A 20,777-nucleotide genomic window follows, 5' to 3' on the forward strand; every position below is an offset into this window, starting at 1 on the left:
ATGTCACTCAAGTTCAGAGGTGGGTGCCCCTTTTCATGCTGTTGATGATGCTATGTACTGCCGAGCCCATGTAACTCATCCTGTGGCAGGATGTAACACAGCCCGCTATCTGGGATGTCTGCTAAGCAAGTCAGAGCAGAGGTGTGTGCTAAGCAGTCCAACCTGTGATGGAGCTGCTCTGCAGCTAGGAGGCAGACAGGCTGGCCAGGGTAGGCATAAGCCATGTTTCTGACTTGGGCAAGGGGGACTGGGGAGATGTTTTCAACATGGCTTGCTTTGGGGCCTTTATTTCCCTTAGGGGACATAGCCTGTGACCTTTATTCATGGGGACCAGACACACTCTTCTTTCGGGTTCCATCGTAGCACCTGAATCAGTTCGACATTTGTTGGTGGTGTTATCCTGATTTTGAACTGATTTTATGATAGTTCAAATTCTTAATTTGACTCCCTTTCATAGAGACGATAAGCAACTTGTTTTGAGAGGAAAGACAACCATTTAAAATATAAATTTTGGTTTCAATAAAAATTAAGTCTTACGTATGAAAACTCAGGATATAAAGAGCAATCAGACCTTGGTAATATTTCTTGCATTGCCTCATGAGTAAAATCACCATATTTCATTAACTGTTTATTGAATAGAGTGCTGGCATCCAATGCTGTTCTGAATGTGTGTGACTATGTTGAGAGGCATTGTGCTGTCACTGTGAACACTTACCTGAGGAGACCCCCAGCAGTAGTTAAAATAGGAATAGTGACTTATTGTGGACTTTGACACTTTATGTTATTCCTTGTAACTAAATAGTGGGCAGTGTCTGCCGTTCATGTTTAATAGTTTTGGAAGCAGAACTTGAAATGTTTAGATAATTCCCAGCAGGAGTGATCTCTGCCCTTTGAAGCTGACCATTGGGCTTATATCACTGTTGAAATTTCGTAATGCTCTTGGTAATACCATGATTATCTGCATTTTAAAGACAATGTGACCCTAGTGAACTTGAGCTGGTTTCTGGGGAACCTCTTTATATTTCATTCTTCTTTCTTGTTCTTGTCTGTGATAATGTTAGGTACAGTTTCCCTGTGTTATATCCCAAGTCAGAGCTGCTTGCAAACCTGCACTAGGCTGTGTATGTGCAGTACCCATGTGCTCACTCATGCACTTGATTGTGATGGCAGCATTAGTGCCTTTCACTTAGAATCCGGGTCTGTGTGAATTTGCTCTGAGATAGTTGCGTTCGTCCGGTTTCCTGTATAGCCACAGACACTGTCATTATCCTACAGGGTAGGAATGGCTTAGGAGCTTTTTCTTGAAGGAAAATGGCATTGTCCTTTGTTTATTTTTCCTTCCAATCTTAGGACTTATCAAGTAAAATCTCATACAATATGAATTGATAAAGCGTCTGTTGGCAGGACGTCTTTGGATTTTTGTTTTGTTTTTAATTGAGTTGATTGGTTTTAACTTTTTGAGACCTGGCCATCTCGGACTTTGACCTGGGCGCTGTGATCACAGGTATGCGCCACCACACTAGACAAGTTCTCACTGTGCGTTTGTGAGCTCTTATGTGTCGAAGCCTTGTTCTTTTGATTCCCTAAGTGACTGTGCAATCTTCCTGTCCCCTCCCACTCACCCTGTGAAACAGTGGTCTTGTTTTTGAAGGTCTTTTCGATGCTTCTGAGGTGACAGCACTAATGATGAACCTCTCATGGTGGACACATGCAGGCTGCCATACTTCCTGCCATGTCATCTTCTGTGTAAAGATTTAGTTGATCAGTTTCCTTATTTATTTATCTTCTTAAGCATTACTTTGTGGGTATTCTCCTTTATATATATTCTGAAGGGCAGAAAATATTTTTAGAAGCAAAAACCATTGAAGAATCTTGCTTGAGGATGTATAAAATAGATAGTGTTGCTTTAAGATGTGTTGTTTCTTTAAAAAGCAGTAACCACAGTAAAGATAGAAACCCTTCAATGTGTGCAGTTCATCTCAGAGAAACACCAGATTGCCAGGTTGGCAGAGGCAGAGCATAGCGTCAACTTAGAGTTTTAAGAAAGTGATAAACTGTGAGGGGTGAGGTAAAAGGTAAGGTTAAAACTCTCAGATGATGTGTAGCTTCATTTCCTTTTCTGTTACTATAATAAAAGTCTCAGACAGAAGAAGCAACTTAAGGGAAAAGGGTTTCTAGCTCACTGATGAAGGATGCCCACCATGGCAGGCAAGTCAGGAGCAGAGAGTGCAAGCTCCTGCCTGGTTCCTTTGTCTCTACATACAATGCAGCGTCCCAGCCAGGACAAGGTGCCGCCAATGGAGGCAGGCGCACCCAAGACACTCATCTCCTGTGGAAGTCTAGTTCTCTTAAGCTGGCCGCTAAAGCTGCCACATCATCCAATGCAGTGGATGCCCAACAGACCTGTGCTTGAATGGAAAGAAGAAAACTCTGAGTGAGTGTGAAAAGCTAATGAGAACATAGTCTGTCAGTTCCTGTCCCCCAATTCAAGTCCATTATTGTAAAATAAGTGTAATAGTTAACACTTAACTTTTTAAAAATCTCATTTTCATCTCTTCAAAGGAACAGGGGGAATCTGGTTTTAGCTGTGCAGCAGTTTCATGAATGTGTGAAGTAAAGACATTCATGAACCATGGAAGGCACCACGGTCACTGGTTTAGTATATAGTTCTCCACCCTCCTGCTGGTTTCTCCAAGTCAGTAATACTAGGAGCCAGGAGAGAAAGACTCTGTTTGTGTCTGTGTGTTGGGTCAGGGTGAGCGTGCACAGCAGCCTGCAGTGTCCATACAGCATGCCTTTGTGCACATGCCCTGTAGCTGGACAGCTTGGGAACTCACCATTCCGAGAGGACGGAGGCAAACTGGTCAGGTGGTTGTGTAAGCTGACAACTTGCTATTGGAGAAGATGGAATGAAGCACATTTTTAATTCCACATAGAATGACCTTCAAGTTTGCACCATTCATTGGAATGACAGTCATTTCTTAGATGTCCTCCTACAGTGTGAATACTCTAAGAGCACGCTGGAGTATTCACACTGTTAGTTAGGAGCACTAACTGAGGAAGACACTGACTCGGGTTCTTCCAGTTTTATCTCAGTTAACATCTTGATATCTTGGGTTTAGGTTTGCATCAGGAAGTAAATCGTCAAAACATAAGTCAAGAAAAGGGCATTGAGCTCAAAATATCCAGTCTTTATCATCATTTTCCTTATAACCATGGGTACTTGAGTCTTAATGTTGACCCTCAAAATGGATTTTTGTGATTAGTTAAAACTAAGAGAATCACCTTGATCTGCATTCCCATAAGTGGTGCTAAAACTCTGGTAGTCAGTCCTACGAGAGAGACCACAGCAGCCACCAGAGGCTGCGACTCAAGAGTGCCCGGGGGGGAGTGCAGTGCTCTGCCTATGAAAGGCCTTTGGCTTTGTCACCTGCAGCTTAGTACCTTGGGGAGGATGGCAGCCCAGTTTTAGATTCTGCCTGTAGTAAGGTACTTCCCTTCCCTTCCCCGGGGTTCATCATGATGGGTGATTGCACTATGACCTCGCTGTGCTCTTGCTGCCTTGAGTAGCAGAGCCTGCTCTAATCTCACCAGGACATGGCAGCCTTGGTCAGATGCTCACTGCCCTGAAAGCATAACCTTGCGATGTGGGCGCTTTGGGGTCTTGCTTCCTACTGTGAACTCATCTCAGATGCCTGGCTGGTGCTGTGAGAGTCTCCTGTCGGTCTGTAGTGTCTCTTGTCTTCAAGGTCTTTCAAGGTCAGAGGCTGAGCCTACTCTGGGTCTTTGCTTCTGATCCCATTAACATACTCAGATGCCAAGAATTATGGAAAGAAGTAAAAATAAACTTAGAAAATAAAACTTAGAAGCTTGTTCTGCTGCTGTAGTTAAATGTCTACTTTTAAGGACTGTGACAGACTGAGACCCACATGTTAACTTCGTAGCATCCCATTGTAGGCCTGTGTTGTGCTGAGGCCCACTCTAACATGTTGCTGCCTCTGTGGGTAGAGGGGTTAGGATTTGGTGTGTAGCTGAAGTTAGTCGAGATGACGTGACCAGCACAGCACCTAAAGGTGTATACACTGGGCTGTGGGTCTGGGTTGAAGGACAGTTCTACTACCTACTCTAAGCATGATGAGCTTGGCTTAAGTAAGTTACTGACCCTCCCTAAAATTGTTCTTTATCTCACTCATGCAGTCCTTCTCAGGTGTGGTGTGGACTCTAAGTTGCTGGCATGCCTCAGATTTGGAGAAAGATGCCCTCTGCCTGCAAAACAGGCTTCCAACAACAATCTTAGTGAGGAGTTTGCTGAGGAGAGAGAGACCTGCTGTGCCCAGAACAGCTTTATTCTGTGCTGACCTTTCCAGCTGCTAGCAATGCACCTGGAAGGTGGATAGCAAGGACTTGTGTGGGACTCTCACAGACAGAAGGTAGTGGAGACGAGGACATGACTCAGGAATGGAGAAAGGGCTGGAGAGATGGTTCAGTGGTTAAGAGCACTGACTGCTCTTCTGAAGGTCCTGACTTCAAATCCCAACAACCACACGGTGGCTCACAACCATCTGTAATGAGATCTGATCTGATGCCCTCTTCTGATGTGTCTGAAGACAGCTACTGTGTACTTAGATACAATAATAAATAAATCTTTAAAAAAAAAAAAAAAAAAGGAGTGGAGAAAGGACAAGCCCCGGGGACGATCTTGTGTAGCTGAGGAACAAGTAGGTTTTATAGTTTCTCAGAAGGCATGAGCAGTGCTATGTGCTAATGAGGAACAAGACAGACAAAAAGGATGACAAGACCCATCCTCTCCTGAGTAAGAGAGTACTATAACTCACTGCTGAGCTCTGCCTCTCTAAAGTTGGAATCTGAGGAAGGAGATGGAGCCACGGATCTTAACTTACATGTACTGAGCACTGTGGTCAGTGCTCAGAAGCGAGAGGTGAGAAAGGCCCTGTCATGGGCCCCAGGTTGGAGAGCCTCTTGTGTGGCTGTCAGGTCTTTGAAGCTCTGACACTTTAGTTGTACCAGCTATAGACAGTCATCTTAATAAGATACCACATAGCAAAGCAAAATATCATTGACTAACTACAAGGAACAAGGTACATCCATAAACCTTGTGACAGCCCTGGGGTAACACACCTGCGTCATGGTAACAGGCTGACACTGTGGAGCGTCAGCCCCTGCCGTGTGTACCCTGAATCTGCTTTGTGACATGAAGGTGATGTGGACTTAATTTTCAGAAGCTGGCTCATGCAAACCTGGGTCTTAGAAGGTCACAGCCTTATACTGCAGGGAACCAAAGTTGACCTGACCTAATGTTCTCCCGTTGCAAAAGCTGCCTGTCTTGGACCCACGGTTGGAAACCTGTGTTTCGGGCTTTTATAGCAATCACCACTGTGCATGACACATGATTTCCGTGAAGTTATACACAATTCATACTGAGTAGGGTGTAGGAATGGGTTCTTTTTTTTTTTTTTTTTTTTCCTGGTCATTAAAGAATTAAAAGACAGGAGCATTTGAAAGTCAAAGCCACAGTTTATTTGACGTACAAGGACCTGGAGGAACCCTCTTGGGGTTCTTAGTCTCATTAAGAAGAGTTTTATTAAAACATCAAATGGAGAGTTTTAAAAGGAAAATCCCAGAGCAAGCAAGCTGTAAGTGTCGGGAGTTGCCTAGAGGAAAGAGGGGAAGAAGGAAAAACCATGTTACTCTGCAGCAGGCAGCCATGTGGTGGGGAGGGAGCATTCAGGACAAAGCAAGGAACCCCCAGCTGCTAGAGAAAGCATACTTAGGAACAGAAAAAGGAAGGAGTCGGACCTTTGGCATAGGGAGCTAGCTGAGCTCCATGGCAGCTTGGGCTCGGGCATAGGAATTCTGGGAAGCAAAAGTATCTCTTCAGCATGGCTGACATTGAGTCTGCCTCCCTAAAGGTGCTCCCACCTCCCTGCTGTGGTCCCTTGGCCCAGTGGTTGACCTGCCGGGTCACATTCACTCCTCATGTTGGATGACTTAGGTGTTCGATTTTTACCCAGGCCAGACATTTTATCCTCTTGACCAGAAGGAAGAGTTTTCTCTTAGTGAGTCCTCACTGCTGCTGGGTTGGAGCTGTTTTGCTCTCATCCCCTCTCTCCTTGTACACTAAGGACTTCTTTTTGAAGTAGAAAAGCTTTTGGTTCTTGTCTGTGGTCTCAGCTTGTATATTGGTTGACATTGTTTCTACAGAAGTAGATGTCAAGTCTTGCTAATAAGTGCATTTGGAGTTACTGGCCCAGGTGAAAAGAGGTACTGTATAAAAGCTAACTCTGCCCATGTATGTCTCCTGCATAAACCATCCAGTAAGTCTATCCATGTGTGTCTGACAGTCACCTCTAAAAGTGCATCTCCTAGTCAGGTTTTGAGAGACCCTGTTTGATTGATTGCAAATGCAGGAGAGAAAGATTGTCACTGGACTGGAAAGGCAGCTTAGTGATTCAGAATGTTTGCTCTGAAACCACAAGGATGAGAGTTCTGATCCCAGCATCCACTTAGTAAGCCCCAGGCGGGGATGGGGGCTGTCAAAGGCCAGATTGGTGGGTCTTGATGGCTTCTAACTTCAACAAAATGTGAGCCCCTAGTTCAGAAAGGGCCTCCATCTCAAAGGAGACAAGACTACTCGACAGGACACTGGGTCCCTCTTCTGGACTCTTGTGTGCACAGTGTGTGAATCTCCACACTCCACACTAAGGTGTATATACACAAAGATACATGCTAAGTAGACATTCTGAAAATGAATTACTAAGTTTCTGTAAGGTACTAGTTATAAGTCGGCACCACCTGCACTCGGCAGAGAATTTGTTTCCTTGGATTTAGGTGCTCTTCCGGGTAGGGCACCATGTCAGTTAACGTCAGTTAACGGAGCTAACGACCACCCTTCTGTCTTGTGGTGGGGAGAATGAAACTTAAGGTTTCCTTGTCTTCTCATTATTTTCCCCTTTGAGATCAGACAGTAAACAATGCAGTGAGTTGTTTCCTGACTTGTAAAGTGGGGTTCGGTTGTTGATTACAGTCCTGTTTGCCTCTTGTTTAGCTTTGGTGTGTTAATTTTAGTCACCAGCCTTTGAGCAGGGCATCCAGGCCTTTCTTGAGATTTCCACTACATCCTGTTTCATGTGTGGTTAGATCAGCTGATGAGTCACCTGATGTTTTGCTACTTCGAATGACAAAAATAGAGGCTCAGAATAACCACACAGAGAAGCAGCTCTCGTGGTTCCCAGATACATTGCTCAAAACCGTGCTTTTTGATGCTTCAAGCTTTTTATAAAAGAGCCTTGTGTGAGGCTCTTGTGGAAAGGCAGACAAGACACTGGGTTTGCATAGCTAACACTGGAGTCACCTCACCTTCCCAGGTCTCACCAGAGACAGCATTATACTTTTGGTTATAAAAGTGTGTGAAGGGCAGCATTGAAAACATCCCTCTCCTGGTGGAGCACAGAAGGCTTAGCTTGCCTACAGTACCCTAAACCAGACACAAAGCAGCACTTGGTGTTCTGGTCACGTTCTATTCAGAGCTTTACTGAAGTGGGAAAAAGTACAAGGAAACATTGCCCAGGTAACATAATTTCATTAGAAGAGGCCAGTTATGGTGGTGCACACCTTTAATCCCAGCACTTGGGAAGCAGAGCCACATGGATCTCCGTGCGTTCAAGGTCATCCTGGTCCACATAGAGTCCCAGGACAGCCAGGGATATGTAGAGTGACCCTGTCTCAAACTGAAAATAATTATAAGAATATTAGGATTTCCTATTTTGTAGCACATCTCTTGCTCTCGCTTCAGTATGGAGAGAAAGTTGCTGAATCTTGGAAACTGTTCCTTTCCCTTTGCCTATTTCAGGAGAAAATATCCCCAAACAGGACAGTTAGGAGGGTGGGAGATTGGGGAACTAGAATCAGAGGGAGCCTTTGTTTCCTCTCTGAAACAGGCACACACACCCACTCACCTGCACTAAGGGAGTGATAAAACTATTTATTAAAGATAAAATGCAGTCACTTTCCCCATGACCAAGGCCATTGTCTCAGTCCTGCCACATCCAGGAGGGGCTGCATTGCAAGAAAGCAAGAGAGTTCACGGAGTTTAAAGTGCTTGAGTAACTACTGCAGTTCAGAGTAAGTGTTTTCATTTCTGAGGCCCTCTGTGAACATTTCCAAGCCAAAGCATGAGCGAAGGCCAAGAAACAGATGGTCCCAACCGAGAGAAGAGTGCCTTTGATTCCAGATGCCCAAGCCCAAGCCCAACATGGGCAGCAAGGAGAGATTGACCAGCTCCGACCCACAGACACAAACAAGGCCTTCGCAGTGAGTTCCCCACCAAGCCAGCCTCAAGCCGCTCACACTCCCCGAGCCCTGCAGTGGGCAGGCTTTGTCCTTCCTGAGTCACAGCAGTCCTGTTTACTCAGTTCCAGGGGGCCTTAGAGAGGGCCTGTGTGCCAGCACCCAGTAAACAAGGGCAGAGCCAGCAGCAGGTCAGGTGTGCACTTAGAATGACCCTCGGTTGCCCCTCAGATAAACAGGCTTCTCTAGTTTCTCAGAGAAAATCCTCACTCTAGAAAGGCCATCCTAACTCAGTATTTTGAGGAAAACTTGTCTCCTGCCTCTGCAACTTTAGGTTGTATTTGTCACTTAACCTTGAGAAAGCCATATCTGATCTTCCCACAGTCCTTGAGGATTTTACAGACATGGTCCTTTTCAGTTTGTTAGCTGAGCAAAATGTTTAAAAAGAACACTTAGCTGCTGAGGTAGAAAGGCTGCCCTTAATGCTTGTGGAAAGAGGAGAAAGGCCCTTCCCAAGTCTAGGCCTTGGAATTCTTTGTTTGAATACAACAGTATGGCAGCTGTCTTAGGGTGTCAGGTGACAAAACACGCCCACAGAATGTGTGTGGAGGAGCCTGTACTAAGAGGGGAAGGTCAGAACAAATCACGCCAAACCGCAGCTCCATTGCCGAGGCCTGGGCCTGGCACTGCATTCCAGTGGCTCAGGACATCTTATACAGCTGATGTCCAGTCATCCTGATGAAGGTGGCTCTGGGCTCTAAGCTACATGTTCCAACAGCACAATAAAGAGATACTAGCTTTTCTTGAATTTAACGGGAAAGGATTTTGAATTTGATATTTGATATTTAAGCTCCAACCCCAGAAGCATGAAAATAGCCACACATTTTAAAAAATATTGCTGTTTAATTTTCTAGTCATGTACTTTTAAAAAGCCAATACAATTAAGACTTTCAGTTATCTTTCAGATCTGCCCCTGACGTCACCCACAAGCAGCTACGGAAGCACATAGGATTTGTTCCCATGGTGGGCACATATGAGGGACACTGGGTATCTAGAAATGGAAATGCGAGCCTGTGTAGCCCTGACAGTCTTAACATGAGGTTACACAACACCAAAATAATAAGCACAAGAGGCCCGCCTTCCGCCCTTTTTCCCTCTGCCCTTCCCACCTTTGCCTGTCTACAGTAGTGGATCCATTTCCTCCCGAGGTTGCCCATCATGAAAACTTGTTTTCTTGGATCTGTAGGCCCTTACATTCATACACAAGGGACGTGTAGAAGGCTGTAACATACAGCGGTCACTGGTACAACCCGAGTAAGCTGTAGGTATGTGGAGCACGGAGGCAATCACTGAATTGTATTAGAGACATTTTATTGAAAATGCGAAAATAGGAAATGTATTATAGCCTAAAATAAATTACATAACATATACAGCATATATTTATATCTTTAAAATATTTGTTTTGTTTAGGTTCTTTCAGTCTAGTTACTTTGACTAAATCAGGAATTTAGTGAACTGTGTCCATAATTTTTTTTTTAAAGGAAAAAACCCGCTTTCCAAAACTTAGAAAAATATACTGCACTAAGTGGATTTCCAATGCATTATTTCCGGGGTATCACATAGTGACCTTGATACTGTTTATAAAATGTCTTGCTTTATGGTGTGGAGGGGAGTACCATAGTATACTCGGTTACCTGTCCTGCAGAAATAGGCAGCACATCTACATCAGAAGTTACGAGACAAGACCCTGGCATTAGAATGCTAGATTACTACTTAAAGCTTTCTCACTGTGAAAACGAAATGGACAGTTAGAGAAATGGACAGTTAGAACGCTTCACTTCTCGCTCTAGTGCCATCTTCAGGGAAGGCGAGTAAACGCAAGCCTTCAGGGAAACTCATGCGGAGGGTGCCGACACTGGAGCTGCACTTGCGGGTCAGCTCATGTATATACACTGTGGGATGCAGCAACTCAGTGAAACCAGGAAAACAATGGGATGCTGACGATCAAGTCAGTTTGTGGCTGACCCAATTTCTACAGGAGATTAAATTCCCACTACGTTGGCCCAGCAGGGCCAGCAGCCCTTCCTCTGGGAACAGGGAGACTGTGGGCTGCAGCCTGGGGCCCACCAGTATGTGCGGCAGATAGTTCCTGACTCCAGAGCCACAGTATTGGGGAGCAAGTCAAGAGAGGCCGAGCTTCAACCTGTTGAATCTTAGGAGGCAAACATGAACAGAAAAAGTCTGGCCCAAGTCCTTTGGTTCCAAAGTGGAGATTGTCCAAGGGAGTAGAAACGTTGACCAAGAGGCAGCTCTATCTTTTGGGTCTTATGAAGCAGGGGCATGAAGTCAGCGATTCTGAGTTACAAAGCCACAGTAAAGACCTTTCTTCAGGTCCCTGCATCGGTGAGCATACCCAGTATGCTAGAGAATTTATACGAAACCTCTAAAGCAAGGCCTCTTTCATAACCAAGAATAAAAATTAAACAACAGAAAACAACTTGATGGGGGGAGGAGGAGGAAAGAGACGACCGTTGTTGTCCTGACTGTCCCTGTGGTGGCCCCCAGCAGCCTGTGCTTACTCATTTTCTTCTCTCATCTCTACGATGTCTGTCACCTCCTCTGTTGGAGGCATGTCGGTCATGGCCGAGTCTTCCCCCTCGGTGGCTGACTCATTCTCCATCTTCTTTTTCTAGATTAAAAGAAGACACATCACAGTGGGGATGTGGGCAGGACACACCACACACTGCTGGGGGCGGGAGGGAGGCCACTTTATGGTCCAGGCTGAATCTAGCTCAGTATGCTCCTTTCACTGTGGCTGTTCTTATACCTGCTGTATGCTGGGTACTGTGGGGAACTCTGTCCCTCATACCTTTGCTGACATGCTTTGGAACGCTGCCCCAAAGCCACACGCTTTCACCTGTGGTTAGTGGGTGTCCGGCCCCTGTGACAGCTCTGGCTTCCCTCTGTCTTGTGGACTGTGTATCCTGATTCCTGGTGGCCTCACTGCCGAGCTGCTCAGCAGTCAGCTGGCACTCGGGCCTCCCCAGGTCCTCACACTCTGTGGCTCTTCCAGCATGTTCCTTTCAGGACCTGATTCCCACCCCTGCTCTGTGCTTCTCCTATGGCACAGCCTCCTGAAGCCTCTCACCCGTCCCACATTGGCTTAATTGTAATGCTCAGCAATTACAGTCATGTCTTTCCTTGCTTTTCTTGAGTCCTATTTACAAGATTAAACCCAGACCTCAGATAGGTCCAACTCTGTCTCTGCTGGAAATTGTCAGCATGGCTGAAGGACCCAGAAGAAGGCCTGGGCTGAGCTGCCCACTGCAGGGAGCCGGTCTCTCTGTGGTGGGGCTTCCACACCCTGCTCTTCCCAGCTGCTTGGTCCTCTGCCCGGCCTCCGGCCTCCTCTGTCTTCTAGCCTTCCTCATGGCCCTTCCTCAGGGGCAGCTTGGTTTTCCACTTAATTGACCCAAGCATAAGCAAGCAGATTTCCCATGACTATTCCCTACATTTAGTGGAGGCTCCCATCTCCCATCTTACCTGCCCACTCTCTCCAGTCTGTACTTGGCCGGTTGGCTGTGCTGTGCTGTCCCTTCTCCCACTAGTATCCCGTCCACTGGGTCAGTCTCCAGTGCAAACACTGCACTGAGCTTTACCCTCTCTTAACTAGTTTTCTGAAGTTTCCTTTACAGCCCTCTGCCCTTTACTTATGGTCTTCAACATTTTCACCCTTTTCTCCTGACCTCCATGGCCCTGACCCCTCAAGTCTACCCTTCACAGTGAATTCCATCATCTGTCCCTGGGCTCTCCTGACTGCTTCCCTGGTCTCTTAGCAGTTGTGTTGTTTTTTATGTACCTTGCAGCACAAAAGTATACACATCCAGGCTCTGCCTTGGGCCCTGTCATCTCTTGTTGGTTTCCTCTCACTGGTTAATCTCATCTAAGTGGATAATACAGGGTTTCTGATCCCAGAGAACTCACAAATCATGGAGAGGAAGGAAAACAAAAAAAAAACCCAGTTTCCATGCAGTTTGAAAACTGCCTTTAGGACAGACTAGCTCTGTGCTGTCAGGGTGAGGGCCTGTAATGGGCTGGGTATGGTGTAGAAGGGACAGGGTGGCTGTGCAGGATTAGAACAGACTTCCTGGAATAGAGCTGATGATGGAAATTATTTGCGAAGGCAGAGAGAGGTTCCGATTGTCTCCAAAGCTGTTCCCATCATTTCTCACCTGTTTTCGATAGACATAGCATGCTGCAAGGGCAACCATGGTAGATTCTCCCACAAACCCTGCTAGAAGGGAGCCCACACCTAGTGTGGCTCCATGCACCCTGCAAAGGAGAACACAGATATATTTAGTCTGTTAGAATCAAGTCTGACATTATGATGATATTGCTTAATCCTGAGAACACTGCAGATCAGCAAGGGATGGCGCAGTAATCCCCTCCATTGGCCTCAGGACAGTATCTGATGACCACCCACCTTTGAGGGAGACCTGTGCCGCCTTCCTTCCATTGTCCTACACATTCCTCACCACAGGAACTGAACCTGTTTCCAAGCTAGTATAGATCTCAGAGACTCACTGGTATGGGCCGACAAGCTTCCTTCTGAATTTCCAGTCTAATACACTTGGGGCTTTCACTTGGCTATCCAGATTTTGATCCTCTGCATAGGGTATTTTACTAAGCCACACATCTATGCCAAATGCTGCGAACACGCACCCCAGGTACGGCAGGACCACAAGGCTGGTGATGAGGACGATGATGCGCAGCACGGAGCTGGGCGCCAGCACAAAGGTTTTCTTCAGTGTCATCAGCCATCCAGTGAGATGAGCTCTCACAGTCACTGAGGAGAGAAGGGTGTGTCAGTTGTGTGCCCTACTTCCACCCTGCTCCCTCCCACCCTTAGGCTGGCCCAGGACCTCTCAGCCTAGCTACAGGGCCCCAGGGCTGGTCACTTGTCTTCCTGTTGTTGCTCATCCCTACTTTGGAGGCTAACCAGGGTCAGGCCCCATTCCTCCCCAGCTCCCTGCCTCCCCAGTCCCATGTCGAGGAGGCCATATGCAGGCAGGTGCCTTGCTCTGCACCATGATAACCGCCATTCTGGTGGCAGACGTCATCACCCTGCTGTTGTCTGAGGAAACGGTGGGAAATGTGAATGACCTTGTCCCCATTGCCCACCTCACTCTTAGGCATTGGTGCCACTGCTCATTCCGTATGTTGCTGCTGCACAACGACAGTGCACATATTTCCCACCCTGCTCCTTACCTGGCACTGGGAAGAAGGAGAAGATACGCAGAGGAATGACACACAGTTCTGCAAAGGCAAAGTCCACTCCAATGATGTCTATCAGAATCTTCTCAGAGACGTTGGGGGTCCAGAACATGACAAAACAGAGCTGCAGGGTGGGGCAGGACAACAGTCAACCAGGTTGTAAAGAAAGGGCATAAAGGACATGACATGGTCCCTGCGTGTTCAAGGATGGTAAACCTGCTCACTGGGTGTCACCGGCATCCCAGGTTTGCATCTATTTGCCAGTGTCACGGGTGGGGACTGTGGGTGTCGTCTATCCGTGTGCTGCACTTGCCCCATAGGAATAGCCAGTGTGGCAGTCCACTGTGGGTGGCGTCTGAGTGGGTGACTGGACTAGGAAAGGAAAACCCCTTGCTTTCACTGAGGCTTAGCCAGGGTCCTCCGTGGCTTGCTCGGTCAGTTCTGGGTAGACATGTCCGTTAATGCAGCTTTTACAGCCTTGGCAAAATACTAGACTGTAACCTCAGAGTATCTGGATGGTATATACCACCACGCTGACTGTAGAGTCAACTGCAGCCTGCTGATTTAGGAGGGTAAGGGAAGAAACAACAGCCGCAGAACCCGGAACTTGGGAAAAGCAGACGGGTAAGTATGGAAGTTGAGCAGACTCTAGAAATTGCAACCTTAATCTGACAGAAATGCGGAACTCACTTTCACTTCCTTTCCCCCAGATTAGGAAGTGGGAAAGCACAGCTCTGGGACGCTGGCTAGAATCTGCCTGTAAGCAGTTCACACACTGTACCCTTGACAGCTTGGGATTGTGTCCCTTAAGCTTTCATCAGACTCTCATCTCTGCAAGGCTGAGGGCAGAGTTCTGAGAACCCCAGGCAGGGGGACATGTTGCCTCAGCTCTAAAAACACAGGAAACCAGGTGAGACTCAGAGGTTAAAGATCAGAGCAGCTTGTCATTGGTCAAAGAAGGATCTGGAATTCCTGAAAGTCTTGGGCTCCCAAAGAAGCCGTCTAACCAGTAAGAGTCATACAAGTGACAGATCTCAGACAGATTAGCTGTGCTAATGTTCACAGCTCTACTTATAAACGTGAACACACAATCAGTGGTCCCCAGACTTCCACAACAGCTTTAAGGTCGAAACAAAAGGAACTAAAGACAATGCAGAAAGAAGGAAAAATAAAAATCCTTTCTGTCATGCTGACATTCTCAGATGGGTGAAGAAACTGTATTCATAGATCAGGAACAGAATAGAAATGTTGTAGAGACATGCATGGAACAAGAGCCAGCCAGGGATTAGGAGGACGAACCTACACCTGAGAAAGACATTGGCTGACATGGAGTCAGAAGTCAGCCACAGGACAGAGCTGACAATAGAATGAGACGAGACTGTTTTTCTTTTGATCAAATAAATCTAATATTCTGATACTAAGAGTTCCAAGAAGAGGGAACAGTGACTCTTTCAGAGTGGAAAGAGTAATTTCAAGACTGAAAGGCTACCTTTAAGAGGACGGTGGATGAGAAGAGACCCGGCAGGGCACAGCATCAGTAGTACTGGGTGGGGGTGGGGGGTGGGGCGAGCTGGCAAAGGCCTCCAAGAACAGATATCAAGGCAGGTTGATGTCTCCCCCAGAATTCTCAATCAAACTGTCACGGAGTGGTACTTAGAGGAAAGACCTTTTCACTACTCAAGGCCTCAAGACAGTCACCCTCTGCACTGGTTACTTAGCTTCAATAAAATACCTGACAGGGACGACTTAAGGGTGGGCTTGTTTTAGCTCAGTTTGAAGGTACAGACGGTCGCTGTGGGGATGGCAGGGGAGCGGGAGTTTGAGGCAGCTGCTGCCACGGCATCCAGTGAGCAGGTGGAGATGAATGCCATGCGCAGCTCCACTTCTCCTCTGTAGTTCAGCCAAGGGTCCCTCACCCCACAGAATGGGAAGACACACATTTAGGGTGGGTCACTTCAGCTCAACTAAGAATGTAGAAAATCCCCCAGAGGTATGTGCAGAGGACTCCCTTTCCACAGATCCTAGATTATGCCAAGTTGACAATATTAACCATCACACGCTCCATACACACTTTTCCAGAATGTTAATTAGGGCACAATCTGCCAAATCAGGAGAACCAGGGAAAGAAAAATACCTTGACAGGAACATGGGGGAAGTTGTCTGGGGAACTCCAGAGAAAGACACAGAGCAGGAAGTGTGAGGTGCACAGGCCAGCAAGTTACTCTGCAGGCGGGACTAAAGACACCTGCTGCGCCTGACTACACTGCAAGGGCTTTACACGGACACCACAGCATGCACGGGCACAGCATGCATGGAGCTAAACAAGGGTTAAGGACTCAGAAGGCTGAGGGAAAGGATAATGACTAATTGTTGAAGGCAGGGAAATAGTATGGCATTTAATGACTTTAAGTATCAGGACTTGGCTATTACGATTCATCAAAAGAATTTCTTATTGTATCATAGTTCATCAGTTACAAATCCACCAAGAGGAGAAATGGGGCTGGGCTGGGGTGGGTGGCGTGCCTATAAGAGGGGACAGGGCTGGAAAGAGGATGGCTGGGGCAAGGATGGCTGGGGCAGTAGCTCGAGACATGCTAACTGGGAGCAATCCTAATTTAACTTTAACTTTAATCCAACTTTACCTTTGTGTTGATTTTAAAAGCCTTAATTTAAAAACACAAAGACATAACTTTGGAGGGTAATGTTTAAAACAGGCCAGTTCCATCGAATACTTATCTCCTTTTCCTAAACTACAAGCAAGTCTTGTCTAAAATAAAACTGAATATATTGGAGAATGAGTTGCAGTCACGTGAAAACAGGATACTAACGCATTGTAGCATCCTTTGCACTTGGGTCATTTAAGATTCATGGAATTAGTCTGACCACAGTGAGTCGATACAACAACAACAACAACAACTCTTAGCAGATCAACGCAAGTGTTTTACTTTATACAGCCAATGGGCTTTTCCCGGTGTCTCATCAGCATCTGGGAGCACAGTCAACGGGTCTGTGGCAGCAGGCGCTACCCATCAGTCACACTGCTCGCCGTAGGGATTCATATTCATGTTGTTCCGACTCCCTCAGATCTAGCAACTGGGAGCTTGGGAACTTTATTACCTGAATAACATGGACAAGTGGCCTGCCACCTTTCCCCATTGCTGGTTTTAAATAGTGTGATATCACTTGTGTCTACAGCGCAGACATGACAGCACTTTTTAATAACTCCCAAACAGCACTGGGTGGTGCTGGAGACAATTCATCCCCTGTCTATACCACATCCCAGCATCAGATTAAAGATCCCTTTTTCGGTGCTGCTTCATGTTAGGCCCTAAAGATTTCCCACAGCAGTGAAGCTATAAACCACCCCTCAAGTCTGCCATGGATCCGTGCATTGGATCTTTCCTAGATGAGCCATTCTGTGTTTCCTTAGTGGGTAGAATGTGTCACAGGGGCCATATTCTGCACAAAACTCAGACTTCCCAGAGAATCGTTACTGTGCTTTTTTTTCAACTAGAGATGATATGAACGTGAGACAATGCCTCAAATACAAGTTGCAAGCTCTCTAGGCTTTGCAAAATCATTGTAAAGTGGATTTTAAATCACAGCACACCAAGGAAAAGGAGGGTGTAACTGCATGTCAGACGTATGGTAGAAACATGCTTGTGCAGCAAGTAAGTGAGGGAATTTCCCTCTCTGGCCTTTCCACGTGGAAGATGCTGACCTTGAAGTCTGCTGTTTTGTAAGAAGTGATCTCTCTGGGGGAGGGCAGTTAATAGGGGGGCAGATAAGGAGCGTGACCCTAGGTTGTCAACCATACACACTTGCAGGGTCTAGCTCTCTGTCTTAGGAACACTGGAGTTAAAAGCCATTGTTCCAGCTAGCAGAAGGCCATCGAAGAGCAGGAGCTATACATTTGGGAGGCCTCTTTCTCCCTCTCTCTCAAGTCTCTGAAGCCAGAAACTTCAGGCTCCTAGTAAGAAAATGGTGCATTGCTTTTTAACCAGTCTTCCACAAGGGAATATTTGCCGCACTCTCCAAAAGGGGACATGTAAACAACTCGGAAGCAAAGAGTGTTTGCTAAAAGCTAGGACACCAACCTTCAGGTCAGGTTTCATGCTCTAGCGTGATAATTAGACCCAGTGTTTCAGAAAACTAGAACGAGAAGCTCACTCAACAAGGGGTATTTTAGGAAATGTCATTGTACCAAGTTCAACTAGTGTAGCTGAAACTCAGAACATGCCCTCCTGGTTGACCATGACATGCTGTGCTCATCAAATATTTGCAGAGGCCAGTGACATCAACTTTTCCACACCAGAATGAAAACCTAAAATGAACTACTGATAACAGACATGATTTGTGTGTACCCTGGAGTAGCTGCAGGGTTGGGTTCGCTTCTGCAGAGTTTGCTGTCAGTATCATCTCATAAGGAAGGAGCCTTGGGTTGTCTATTCACTGTCTAACCAAAGGACCCAAAGCCCCATAAGAAAACTCAGTCTCTGAGTAGAGCAGAGAATAAGACTATCATTATCCTGGAAGATCTAGAGTGCTAGGAAGGAAGGACGTGCCCAGAACGAAAACAAAAGGGCATGTTAAGGGGACAGCAGAGCCATTGGAGTCCCCAGTAGCCAAGACAGGAATATGAGCAACACAATAAAATAGCTTTGATATGACCTCAAGCATAAATCGAGCATCTAAAGCCCATGCTGACACACACAAATAAGGGGGAGAGGGGACTAACCCATGTGGAATCCTAGACAGCCCCTTACCAGTTCTCTCCGAAGGTAGGCAGAGCTCATCCGTGTGGGCTGACCAAGGACAAATCATGTCATGGTACACAGAGAGGGAGAGAGCTGCCAAACATCACCACTGGGCCAAGTGATCAGCAATGGGGAGGTCTGGCTAATGGAGTTTAAGAGGCCAGCTGTTCCCTTAGCCTGTCAGTTCAGAGAACACACAAAGCTACCTTCAGGATGAGAGAGGTGCATTCCTTGTTGGGTGTTCTCGGGGCTTTGCTCTGTAGACAGTATTGCTTAGTGATATGGCTTTTGAATTTCCCTAAGCCGATGGTTCTACTTTTGAGGAATTCACAAAATTTTCTCCATGGCCCAGTAGTTACAATGAGCAGTGAAGGAAAGATTCTGATCTTTAGAAGCTAGAAAAAAGTAAAATGCATGCATCTGTCCCAGAGTAAAATACCTGCTCCAACTGGGCACGGTGGCACACACACACTTTTAGTCGTAGCACACAGGAGGCAGAGGCAGGTGAATCTCTCTGAGTTCAAGGCCAGCCTGGGCTACAGAGCAAGTTCCAGGATACCCAGAGCTACACAGAGAAACCCTGTCTCTAAAACAAACAACAACAGACCTGGCCCAAGGCATCACTGTTGTCTAGAGCATTTATCAGAATTGTAGTGCAGCATGTGGTGGGGTCCTCCCACTAGGAGGACCATACTTATATACACAGATCAGGTGTTACGGTGACTAGGTGTTTCCTGTAACTAGAAGAGTCCTGCCCGCCTGGGGTGAATTCCTGCCATTCATCCTTCATATTTTGCTTCTGGGCAAGAATGCCTCTCATGTTCTAGATGGGATCTTGCCCCTTACAGGACTACTGTGAGCACCATCCTCCTTAGAGTACCTGTGTGTGGAGTTGGGACTGGTCCACGCTGTCATACATAAGGTCTAACTGAGGAAGGAAATCAATGAGAAAGTGTAGCCAATGACTTGTATGTAGCTCGCTACCCCTGACTGGTCAGTGTCTGCTGCTATGGTTCCTATGGCTTACTGGGGGTCCAACTAGCATCGATAGTGGCCTCGTCTAGATACATGTGGAATTAGGGTTGATTTCATTTCCCTGTCGATAGTTTCCACAAAGAGTATTGATGAGAATGGGCGGTAGAATTTGACTAGGCAGAGATAAAGATAAGAAGAACATAAATAAAAGTGACCAGTTTACTTCTTAGCCTCCTTGCTGTAAACTAGACATGCCAGGAAAGGAATGTCTACAGCAAAGGTCTTTGGTTCTGCCATGGCCAGAGGCTTGCGAAGGCAGTAAGGGGTCTGTCATTTCCTTATCTCTTTCCCCCAAAGGAGTACTCTTTCCAGGAAAGCACACTAAGGTCAGGACTGCCCAGCTCTTCCCAGCTCCATCCACAACAGTGTGGCTGGTGGCCCTCCCCTCCCAGGATCCTCATGCCCAGCTCTGCCAACCCCCTCCCTTAAGCTCCCTATGATAAACTCCTTCTTCCTAAAATCCTTCCATGTGGCCTGGGAACTGCATTGTTCAAATTTACAAGACAAGAACTGGGCTTCCTGGACTCTCACCTCCAACTACACAGCCAACACTACCTCAAGTTCAAAGACACCATGCTATTCCCTGTCAATCCCCTCCACCCTGTTAGAAACAGCTTTAAATACAACATGCCCTTTGCAGAAAAAAACCAAGTGGGTCTTCATGTATGTTTTATCAGGGACATGAGAAGTCATGTTTGGGAGGGGGCAGACATCAAAAGGAAGCTAAGGGCTCAGCTCCAACAGCCAGCATCTTGTGTGAACATCTCAGTTGAGAAGGAGAAAGCAATGCTGTCTTCCAGTGTGGAAATGCCAACTGACAACAGTGTATGAAAGTAGACGCCACGACGGAGTGTACATCAGCACTGTCAGAATGACGAGAGCGAGGCTGGAGTGAGCCATCTGCTAAAGGGTGATCTCATGAAAAGCCAGGAGAGACAGCACCTGAAAGGGCAGTGGGAGAAGGTGGCTTTGGTAGGCACCCCACTGGGAAAGAGAAGGACACAGGGAAGAAAACCCTAGGTAGGGACTTCTTATGTAAGATCAGGCTGGCAAACGTCAGACTGCTGAAAATAATGGCCAACTGTATACATCATAGAGTAAACAGGTCTTGGTTTTCTATGCTGAAGCACTAGAAAAGTCACATGATAAGATCTGACGTGTCACCTGATGTTCTCCATCCGACCTGCTGGCAAGCATAGCTATTACACATTTATCGTGAATAATCTGTCATAAATGCTACCATTTTCTTCTAAAGTGTACCCATGGTGAAGACGAGCACCTTCGGTGTAGTTTTAGCATCCCTCTTTTTCTGCAGAGTAAGGAGATAAAAATCAGCCCTCCCATTGAGGTTTGATGGGATGAACTCATTCTTCTTGAGAGCCCTGTTGTCATTTCTGCTATGAC

General features: G+C 46.5%; 1 protein-coding gene across 1 annotated transcript in view; it reads right to left on the reverse strand.

Moving 5' to 3' along the window:
- Positions 1–9,190: 9,190 nt before the first annotated feature.
- Positions 9,191–20,777, reverse strand: part of Ankh (ANKH inorganic pyrophosphate transport regulator) — a 127,185-nt gene continuing 115,598 nt past the window's right edge. Inside the window, exons 9-12 of the mRNA XM_021183678.3 lie at positions 13,576–13,705; positions 13,030–13,153; positions 12,540–12,639; positions 9,191–10,996 (exon numbers count right to left, since the gene is read on the reverse strand). Coding sequence (XP_021039337.1) covers positions 10,883–10,996; positions 12,540–12,639; positions 13,030–13,153; positions 13,576–13,705 — 468 coding nt within the window. The 3' untranslated portion in view covers positions 9,191–10,882. The remainder of the gene's footprint in view (positions 10,997–12,539; positions 12,640–13,029; positions 13,154–13,575; positions 13,706–20,777) is intronic.

Source organism: Mus caroli, unplaced genomic scaffold (assembly GCF_978045245.1).
Source record: "Mus caroli unplaced genomic scaffold, Mus_caroli_1 scaffold_16, whole genome shotgun sequence".
NCBI classification, from domain to species: domain Eukaryota; kingdom Metazoa; phylum Chordata; class Mammalia; order Rodentia; family Muridae; genus Mus; species Mus caroli.